Genomic DNA, 10,373 nt, shown 5'->3' on the forward strand with positions numbered 1-10,373 from the left:
CTAGGTAGAGGCATTAGATTGTGCTACAACCATAGTAAACTAATGAAAAAAAATATTTTCTCATGCTATTACCTCGTGAAAAAATCATTCTATTCTTCGTTACATTGGCTATCCCAACCTCATCATGTCATTATTGAAACATACATGCCTTGTGTATTTATAATAGGCAAGCATATATTGGCATTCTAAAAGTGTCTTTATTGATGTTAAAATGTCTCTACATATGAGGTTATAAAATTTAAAGTGCCAAAACGATATCTTTACTAGATAAATTTTTATAAAATGTGTTCAAAATGTCTATAACGTGCATCTACAATGAAAATATTCTGTGCAATTTTAAGCTACCTCTAAGAAAAGAAAAGTGCCTCTACAACCCGTCGTAGACCTGGCCTATGCGCATGCAGCTTCTTCTTCCCTTGCCAAAGTTGAAAAGGAGCTAGAGAGAAGAAAACAATATACTACTACCAAACTAGCTAAGCTGCTGTAAACCGCCGATCCAATGAGGAGCTGTTTCCAAACTGGATCGAGCAGCTAGAAGTTGGCAAGATCCTCGGACCAGTTCAACCATTTCACTCCATCAGATGCCTTGCAATCAGCTTGTACGACACATTGCTTTTATATTAATTAAGTAAACCAAGTGGCTGCCACATTATAATTCCCAGGTCCTACCTGCGCATTATCATCTTGCAATTATCCCATAAACCAAGTATTTTAAGCGAAAAGCATCCAAACAAATGTGATCACTGATCGGTACGTAGCTCCCAGCTCCTAAAGTGAGGTGGAGCAATGATTGATCGGGGCATAAAAAGAAGGCCGGAATTGAGACAAAGGGCCTGTTTGGCACAGCTCCAACTCTTAAATATAACTCCAGAAGTTGAGACTGGAGTGGAGTTGTGGAGCTGCCTAAACCCAGCTCCACAACTCTAGTACATTTTGTGAGAGAGCTCCACCCAACTCCACTCCTAGTTTTGGTGGAGCTAAAACTGTTTGGCTGAGCTCCAGCTCCAGGAGGGATGGAGTTGGAGCTGGAGCTGTGCCAAACAGGCCCTTTGTAGATCACCTCGGATTGTGACAGGTGACAACGAATTAATTAACAACGGGATTAAGCTAGCTAATCATGCTAGGTATCACCTGTTGGGGAAGAAGAATAAAGCAGTGGTATACCAATTACACGCAGGTTGCTAGCTTAGCTGTTCTATGCCAGAGAGCAAACCCCAGCTGCTGCATTTTCTTTCTCCAAAGTGATTTCCAACATGGTACCGTATTTTGGTTTTAGATAATCTAGTCCAGCTACATGCTAGCTAGCGCATACAGCATTACAACCTTAACCTTGTTGATTAGTTAGCAATTAGCAGCACATTATTACATTATTTCTTCATGTGTATATGTATATGATGTGAACTCCACTACTGATGAAAGTCTGAAACCCTGAATAATCATGCAATGCATGGGCTGGCCTGCCTGGCCCCAAGACATGTATATTGCTCCTATCTACTACAAGTGCTAATGATCCCTAGCTAACGTCTAAATGTCTAATGCGTTGTGCCGGCCATGAACACAACCACCGAGCCCACATGATTCATATCTCCAGCTCTGGATTCCATGCGTTTTTCTTTTCTCTCTCTCGCCCCAACTACGCCATTGCAAGAAGCAGCTGGCTGCTGGGGCAGCTAGAGCAATAGGATTATATGCTAGCCAGCCTGTGAGGCTGTGACCAGATAGCCCTGTTTCAAACATACTCCTATACAGTTCTCAGAGCCTCTAGATATTTAATCTAATCGCTATCAGTGCATACAAGTTAGTATTTATTATGTTAAGGCAGATGATTAAGTCATTAAGCACTGTGAGTAGCACAGATACAGCATCAGCGACGACTTGTTTATGTATGACAGTGATCCCCGTGGATTTAGGTAGGTCACACACCGTCACACACATTGGCGAAATGAGTCTGATGAAGTGAACCGCTGCCTGCAGTCAGAATTGCAGATGGAAGCAGATAAATATATATGTATTATCCGTTTAACTCACTGGGGTCAGTGTTTAGTCGTCACTCCGAGGTTGATGTCAATGGCGGTTTTGAAGAAGCCCCATCCCGGTTAGGTTTAGACGTTACGCAACATCTGGGTGGAAATTAAACTGACGGCGATATACTAGTTTCAGATAAGAAAAAGATGGACAACGATGTTTATAATTGTGCTATTGCTCCTGGATTTGTCTGACCTACACTGCAGGCTGCAGATTTTTCTCTCACAGGGGTTGGTCAGTTGGCGGCATCAACGACTACTCGAAAATCAGCAGAGCTTAATTTGGTACAGAAATGCGGCAGCCGGCTCGCAGGCAGGCCGAGAATTCGTTTTGTTCCTGTACTTGCTGGAAGGAACGATGTAGGTAGTTGGGCCATATGGGCCGTACGGCCCGTGAATTCTTTGTACAAGCACCAGCTGCTGGAGTAGCTCACATGGCCTGTAAAGTCTGTTTCTTTCAAGTCAGAACGGCCCGTGAATTCTTCCTCCACCTTTAAAGGAATAAGTCTACTTGGCCTCCCTTATCTCTTACCCTGGGTCAAATCATATCCATCAACCATAAAACCGGGTATATCCCTCATCTCTTACCCTTGGTTAAGGGATGCGACTCGATCGATGACAAGAGTTGAGAGAGATATGTGACGAACTCTTTCTCGATATGTGACGAACTCTGAACAAGCTCCATCGAACTCCCTTCCACGAACTCTGTGGTGTTTTCCTATTTGGAAGGATGGTCAGGGCAGCGGTAGTCCGTCAATGACCCATGGCTATGAGAGGGCGAGGCAGTGATGACGTCGTCTCGGCTATGGGCACGGGAGAGAGAGGGGAAGTGGGCCAGTATATCTGACGGTAAAAGCTTGTCTTTGGAGTGGTTGCATAGGTGACAACAAATCTGGCCATGGGAACTAACGGAGACAGAGGAGGATGGTGACATGAAGGCACTGGAGTTGGGGAAGATGAAGAAAACACATGGTACATTAGGGTTACAAGGATGCCCCATGTATAGTTGCATGTGCTAGAGGTGACATCGTCGAGGCGATGTGTAGTGTAGCACGACACAGCAGAGGTGCAGGTATGATGTTGCTTCAAGCTTGTAGCACTACAGCCTAGGGCTTCACTGCATCGAATAAAATGAAGGGGATAATAAGGAGACGAATGGTAATCTGGACGTTTCGATTTAGATCAACTGGTTAAAAAGATCGAAATTGCTAATTGTCATTCGATAGAAAATTGAGGCTAAAATCTTGCAAATTTCTAACCTTCAGATTTAATTTTTGATTCGTACTTCGACAACCCTTGTTCCTTCTCCGGCTCTGGTGACCTCTTCTCCTCTAGCTCTAGCGAAGCTTCGGTGATCGACGATAGCCCAAATAATTACGGTTTAGGGTCTCAGGTTAGGATAGGGGTGGGGGGAGATCGCCAAGCTTAGAGAGATGGCAGTGGGAAGCGGCGGCCTGACGGTAGGGAGCTATAGGAATGGATGTGAGCGGTGGACAAGCGTTGGTGGTGGGGACAAAGCGAGGAAGTGGTTAGGAGGAGGGGGCTGGCGGCGGAGAACCACCGAAGACAGGGAAGATGGCGTTGATGGGGCCCCCTGTTTGGCACCCCTTGAGGAGGAGAGAGGGAGGGGAAGGAGAATGGCAGGGGTGTCGCCGGTATCGTGGAGATCGAGAGAGTGACTGGTAGAATGAGTGAACGATGCCATGATGGGGGTGGGAAGAGGATAAGGTAGAATTATTGTAGCAGCATAAATCTTAAAGCAATCGAATGATCTAAAATTTACAAGATTCTAGAAAGTTTTTCTAATAAACTTGTAACACGTCTCTACGTTGTAATAGGCTAGCCCTATATAAATAAGGATATGTATAAGTGTGATTGGAGGATAAAAGATCATATGTGGTGTATGGACGTGTTGCGGGAATGCGGGTGATCGCAGGAGGGGAACGGAAGGATGACGATTCCGCTTTTTTTTAATATATACTCCCTCCATTTCGAAATGTTTGACGCCGTTGACTTTTTAGCACATGTTTGACCGTTCGTCTTATTAAAAAAATTAAGTAATTATTAATTCTTTTCCTATCATTTGATTCATTGATAAATATATTTTCATGTAGGTATATAATTTTACATATTTCACAAAAGTTTTTGAATAAGACGAACGATCAAACATGTGCTAAAAAGTCAACGGTGTCAAATATTTCCAAATGGAGGGAGTAGTAGAGAAATCACATGGACAACTAAAAAGGTTTCGTGTTATTTTTGGAGAGAAATATGCCACAGCCAGAGTGACACATTGAAAGCTCCGACTCCAAAACATGAAACGAAACTATTGAACTTACAATACTCAACTACTCATTTCTCAAGTGCAATGCAATGCCCATGTGCATTACACATTTACACAAGCAGTAACATAGTCAATAGTATAAATAGAACCCTGTCCAATGTCTACGAGCGAACAGTTTGAAACGGAACAAGGATGATCAGGCGAGAAGGTGGTCGTGCAGCCACCCCCGCATCAGCGCGAACGCGTCCTCGGCGTCGCCGTCGTCCTCCAGCGACTGCGGCCGGTGCGCGAACCCGTGCCCCCTGCCGGCGTACACGGCGGCCCTGGCGCCCCTCGCGCGTGCCTCCAGCGCCCGCACCGTCTCCACCCCGCACAGCGGGTCGCCGTCGCCGCACACGAACAGCACGGGCGCGGCGAGCCGCGGCGCCAGCGACGCGTCCATCCTGGACCCGTAGAAGCAGACCCCCGCGCTGTAGGCGCCGCCGCCGCCGCCGCCGTCGCGCGCCAGCGTCTCCACCAGCCGGCCGCCCCCGTAGCAGAACCCGATTATCCCGAGCTTCCTCGACACCCCCGCCGCCGTGAACTCGTCCACCAGCCAGTTCGTGCACGCGTCGATGTCGCCCGACACCCGCTCCGGCGCGTGCCCGGCGAGCCACGCGTCGAAGCCGTCCTTCTCCGCCTTCTTCCACGGGCTCCCCCGGAACAAGTCCGGCACAAGAACACTGCGTGCAACGATCGAGCAACGAGAGTTGAAAGAAGCGAGAGAGAGAGAGAGGCGGCGCGGCGTGATTTACTTGTAGCCGTGGCACGCGACGCGGTAGGCGAAGTCCCGGGTGGCGGAGTCCTCGAAGCCGAAGACGTCGGAGAGGAGGAGCACGCCGGTGCCGTTGTTGTTCTTGACGGCCTTGAGGAGGTAGGCGCGGACGCCGTCGCCCTCGTCGACGTCGCCACCGATGACGAGGTCCGCGCCGCTCACCAGCTCGCACGCCTCGTCGTCGTCGACGCTCGCCACCTCGGTCCGGCCGCTGCGGCGCCTGGCGACGTCCTCCCAGCTGCCGCGGCGAGGTCCCTGCACGGGAGCTGGGAAACCGTTACCGTCAGAGCGCGACACGACAACCGCGAGCTCGTCCACCCGTCGCACAGAGAGTGGATAAGAAGAAGAAACGGAGAGCTCGTGGTGCTGTGCTGCTACTCCTCACCGTCACAGAGGACGACGACGTGCGTGCGGCCGGCGCGAGCGCGAGCGCGGCGCCGCGGCCCAGCGGACGAGCGGCGAGAAGCCGGCGGCGCGGCGCCCCCGCCGCGTACGGTGGCGCGGTGACCGCGGCCGCCATCGCCTATCCGAGGAGTTCTCCGTGAGGAAGCTGGAAGCCTGGAACGGATAGGCCGCCCTGTCTCGGCACAGCCACGCGTCCAGATATTTTTCTTCCCTCGCGAGTCGCGATCACTCCCACGCCGCGCGCGCTCTGGAGCTCGTCGTGTCGTGGTCGTGGTCGTGGTCGCGGACGAGCGCTCGCGTTGCGACGGCGAAGCGGATGGGAGTGGGGCCGGCGGGAAATCCGACGGCCACGGCGCCGCGCCGTGGATTTTCCCCGCCGGATGGCGAGGATTCCGCGCGTTCTAATCGAAGGGAAAATCTGGCCCAAGATAGTTGTTGGGCTTGCACTGGCCTAATTGTGGAACACGGCCCATGTAAGATATCTTGGGCTTGGGAGTTGTCACAGGCCAGTTCAGAGCTGTACGGGGGATGCATCATTGTACCATGACTACAGTCTACTGAACAGACAGACAGTTAGTGCGATCGATCGATGCACGTTGCAATGGTCTTGGGTCAGTGTACCTGTGCACGACCACTCACGAGTATTTGGTGAACTAACATAGGAGAAAGGATCTTACTCGAGAAACATAGGAGAAAGGAGACCCCTATAATGAAATTATTTGGTTGTTGCCTTGTTGGTAAAAAGAAAAAAAAAGATAAATAAACCGGGGGCGTCAGAATTCTACAGCTCTAAGATTATCATTTTCTCATCACCGATGCATTCGAGGTCGATCGCTTTATGGATGGGAACGCACTCTTGCATTGGCAGTTCAGGCCCGTAAGTCAGAGGGTTACCGAGCAAATTGAAACTAACTGGTTTACCCGCGGTAAGCCAGAGTCAGGCAGGACTCATCCTGCCATTAGGTAGGCAAGTAGACAACCAAATCCACATGGCTCATGCAGAACAGAAAAGCGACCTTCTCTCACACCTGTTTTTTCCAACACCTTCTTGGCAAATTCAATTGGGTCTCAATCTCATGGACCAGCATTCTTTTCGTACCAATAGCTGGTCCTCGGTCAATAGCTGTCCAATTCCTTTCTTGCAGTCGGTTGCGTCGCGTACGAAACAGACACTACATTTCTGCAGCGGACCACGGCGACGAAGAAGGCCACAACATCACACTGGAATATGGCAAGAGTAAATGTAGCAAAATCAATCTGTTGCAAAGCCAAAACGACAATAAAGTTTCATGATAATAAACACCCGCACCAACTTCAGCAACAACAAACATCGCAAGCCTGAGAAGTACAACTTCAGCAAGAACAGCATGAGTGCATGACCACTGAAAAAGAAGGCCGAGTGCTTCAAGAGGAATAAGCACACAGAAATGCAAAACATCATCATCCAACAGGTAGTACATGATTACATGAAGAAAATAACAAAATTGGCACAAATCCATAAACAAAATACACTGAAGATTAGCTTGCGCCTGCCTATTGTTCTTACCCCAAGAAACACGACATTAACAAACTCTGCCCCCCCAAACTCGAAGGGGTCCAGTCAATCCCTTCTTTCTGCCTATCTGAGCAAATAACATTCGAATGAACACATTATTCCCTGGCCGCTAACTTGCCTCTAATTTACCAACTCCTTAAGTATATTCACATCTGATCTGATGCTAATCAGTAGGGAACTGAATGGAAGAGAGAAACAAAGTTACAGGGTTTCCTCCATTTTCTCTTGTTCTCAATGCATTGGGCTCAAAGGAGCATATCAGACTTGGCAGGCAATCTCCTGTAGAAGTTGAAAGGCACAGAGGGCATCCTGCTGCGGAACCGGGGGTGGCGCAACAGGTATAGCATTGCAATAACCAGCAGAACCTGGAATGGTGTCACATACAGCACAATGGCAACAACCAGGGACAAGAATATGAAGATGGCGGTGGCCCGAGGGTCTCTCCAGCTAAGCAAAGCATGGGCTCTCTCACCTTGTGTCGCCAGGTCACCAACGACTGTCTGCACACGACCTCCAACACTCCTTAGTCTATCGTAGCGCATTCTTACAATGTCCGCTGGCCTGCTGCTAGGGAATGAATCAAACTCCTCATCAAGCTCATCTGGGTTTGTAAACTCAGCATGGCATAGCTTAGTGTCCATGTAAGGTGGATGCCTTGGCTTGTAACGGTAGTTCCATAATCCAATCATGAACATGTAGAGGAAGATGGTAGGCAGGATGAGCTCTGGGTAGCAGATCAGTATTAGAAACAACATATGCACCAACACGGTTGTAATTGGGTTTCGCCAGCTTCTGATGCCATCATACCACTTGGCCGTCGCTGCAAAACCACAGAACAGCGAGGTGATACGGTAGAAGTTGGCCTTGCTGCGGCGGAGACTGAACATGTGCGATCCCACATCGAGCATGTACTCCACAACCTCCCTGCGAAGTGGAGGCTCGGCACGGCTAAGCCTCGCCGCGACAATCTGCATTGCCTGGTGCCTCAGGTAATCCAACTGCATCACTGAGATTGGCTGTGTGTAGTGCATCTTTGGCAGCAATGGACGGCCATACAGCGCAATCATGTTCACCCATGCCGTACATGTAAATCGCACAGCCAAATGCAACTCTCCAGTCTTCTTAAGGCCACTGGGCTTGAGAGCCAACAAAGGGTAGAAATGGGTGTACACCCTGTCAGTCTCCAGGGTAGAGAGCCGGATTCTCACCTTGCCGATACTCTCATCCCGGGCATCGCCATTCTTGCCAATCTGGTTATTGTCAAACACCACCACTGTAATCACCGTGCAAGGATCAAACACCTCCCAAGTATACTGCTCATTCCACTGAGGATTCAGAGTGTTGAGAATGGTTCTCGTGCGCACCCACTTCGGTCCATACTTGGCAACACAGTAAGCATCGGTGGTGCGCCCATCTTTCCCCTTCATTGGTATCAAGTTTCGTGCTCCAAGAATCCCCAGCTCAAGGATCCCAATGCTTGGCTTCCGTGTGTGCTTCGATGATGGCTGGAGATCACTACTGTAGTAGGTGGACTCATCAAGAACATGGTACCCAAAGTCCAGCGACATCCGAAGCTGTATCTTGCTCGCGAACTTGCCTTCCTTCTTGTCAGGATCGTCGCTGGGGCGCGCGAGGCTGTACCACCGCGGCTCCACCGGCTTGCCGAAGTGGTCATGGCGCGGCATTGCGGCGTTGAGGGGCAGCATGATGCGGCCGAGAGGCTCGTCGCGGCCAGGCCCGACGCGGTCCTCGACGGTGACGAACAGCGGCTCGTCGAAGGGCTCGGACACGACGAACATGAACTCCTCGTTCCAAATCGGGTTCAACGTGCCGGGCGGCGCGCCGGGGCGCGTGCGCCGCACCTGCCCGGCGAGCTGCAGCTTGACGCAGAAGTTCGCGGGGCGCGACGCGTCCAGCGGCACGAGGTCCTGCGCTCCGATGGCGGCGACGCGGAGGTAAACGAGCTTGGGGGAGAAGTATACCTTGGCGCGCGTGGAGGCGACGGCCCCCGGGCCGGCCGCCGCATGGGCGTCGGAATGCCAGGCGTCGGGGAAGGCCTCGTCGGCCTGGGTCCCCAGCCACACGGAGAGCATGATCTCGCCGCGGGTCTTCTCGCCACGCTTGTTCTCGAGCCGGTACCACTGGGGAGCCAGCGGGGAGTCCGGCGGCACACGGATCGGCACCTCGGAGAGGTCGAACCCCACGCGGCCGATGAGGTCGTCGCCGCCGGCGAGATCTTTGGCCTTGACGGCCACCTCGAGCACGTGCGCCTGGAGGTGCGTCGCGGAGAAGGCGAAGACCTGCTTCCACGACGGGTTGTGGTTGCCGCCGAGGACCGGCGTGGTGCCCTTGAAGTTGCCGAGCTTCACCTCCACGAAGGGGTCGATGGTGCCGGCGGCGGAGACAGCGGGGAGGTCCTTGGCCTTCACCACGTGCACGTAGAGGAACCGCATCGACTCGACAAGGTCGTAGGTGGACGCGATCTTGCCCGCCGCGGAGGCCGCGGCGGCGGAGGGGTGGAGGCCCGGGATGTTGAACCGCGGCCGCAGCACGGCGGCCAGCGGCGGGCGCGTCTCCACCAGGCCGAACTGCTGCGGCGGGGGCATCGGGCCCCCAGGCCCCGGCATCATGAACGGCCGCGGCGGCATTGCTCCCTTCATCTCGGCGGCGGCGGCGGCGGCGCTTTGTTTGCGGCGTGGGGAGCGTGTCCTTGGGTCTCGCCTCTAGTGTGGCATTCCGCCGAACAGTTGCTTGGTGGTGGCGTGGGGGGAGCGCCGCAGCGTGGGTTACTGCTGCGGGGGGGTTGAAGCGTACGGCGGAGAGATCTGTACCACCGTCACCAACCAACCCTACCCGTCGGATCCCCATCCAACGCCCCGCACCCAACCCTACGTTTCCAAAACCCGACCCTAACCCACCCACCCCACCGCTCCACCGCTCTTCCCACCGACATGTGGGCCACCACAACGGTGGGGCCGAGCCGTCAGTGGGTGTTAGGTACGCAGCTGCTGGTACATACGTGTCGGTGTAAGGGGGTGGTGGGGCCCACGAGCCTCGGTTCGCAGCAGCAGGGGCAGGGGCGGCGATGTGGTGGACAGCTTGATGCGTTGGATCCTCTGTGTCTGCGCGCTGCGATCCATCGGGAATTTGGGCTTCTCCCCCCTCCGCAGTGGTGGTGGGGCGGCGGGTGGCCCGCAACGTGAGCGTGCTGTTTCGCTTTCCGCGCGGCTCGGCTCGGACGGACGGACGGGGGCTAGAACGTGTAGAGCGTGCATGCGGTGGTCTGCCCTG

General features: G+C 52.6%; 2 protein-coding genes across 2 annotated transcripts; both read right to left on the reverse strand.

Moving 5' to 3' along the window:
* Window positions 1-4,254: 4,254 nt before the first annotated feature.
* On the reverse strand, window positions 4,255-5,819 carry LOC9268627 (uncharacterized). The gene is made up of 3 exons (XM_015782489.3): window positions 5,508-5,819; window positions 5,103-5,377; window positions 4,255-5,030 (listed from the first exon to the last, which is right to left on the reverse strand). The coding sequence occupies exons 1-3, from the start codon at window positions 5,640-5,642 to the stop codon at window positions 4,505-4,507; spliced, it is 936 nt and encodes a 311-aa protein (XP_015637975.1). The 5' UTR covers window positions 5,643-5,819; the 3' UTR covers window positions 4,255-4,504.
* Window positions 5,820-6,930: 1,111 nt separating this feature from the next.
* Window positions 6,931-9,878, reverse strand: LOC4338873 (multiple C2 domain and transmembrane region protein 6). The gene has a single exon (XM_015782218.3). It carries the CDS (start codon window positions 9,740-9,742, stop codon window positions 7,328-7,330), a length of 2,415 nt encoding a protein of 804 aa, XP_015637704.1. The 5' UTR covers window positions 9,743-9,878; the 3' UTR covers window positions 6,931-7,327.
* Window positions 9,879-10,373: the final 495 nt, after the last annotated feature.

This window comes from Oryza sativa, chromosome 5 (genome assembly GCF_034140825.1).
Source record: "Oryza sativa Japonica Group chromosome 5, ASM3414082v1".
In the NCBI taxonomy this organism is placed as follows: Eukaryota; Viridiplantae; Streptophyta; class Magnoliopsida; order Poales; family Poaceae; genus Oryza; species Oryza sativa.

Excerpts from the sequence above, each read along its gene's own strand:
- LOC9268627 (XM_015782489.3), bottom strand. The coding sequence starts at position 5,642 with ATGGCGGCCGCGGTCACCGCGCCACCGTACGCGGCGGGGGCGCCGCGC. Across the intron at positions 5,378-5,507 it reads CGTCGTCGTCCTCTGTGACG|GGACCTCGCCGCGGCAGCTG; the intron begins GTGAGGAGTAGC and ends GCTCCCGTGCAG. Across the intron at positions 5,031-5,102 it reads GTCGCGTGCCACGGCTACAA|TGTTCTTGTGCCGGACTTGT; the intron begins GTAAATCACGCC and ends CGTTGCACGCAG.
- LOC4338873 (XM_015782218.3), bottom strand. The coding sequence starts at position 9,742 with ATGAAGGGAGCAATGCCGCCGCGGCCGTTCATGATGCCGGGGCCTGGG.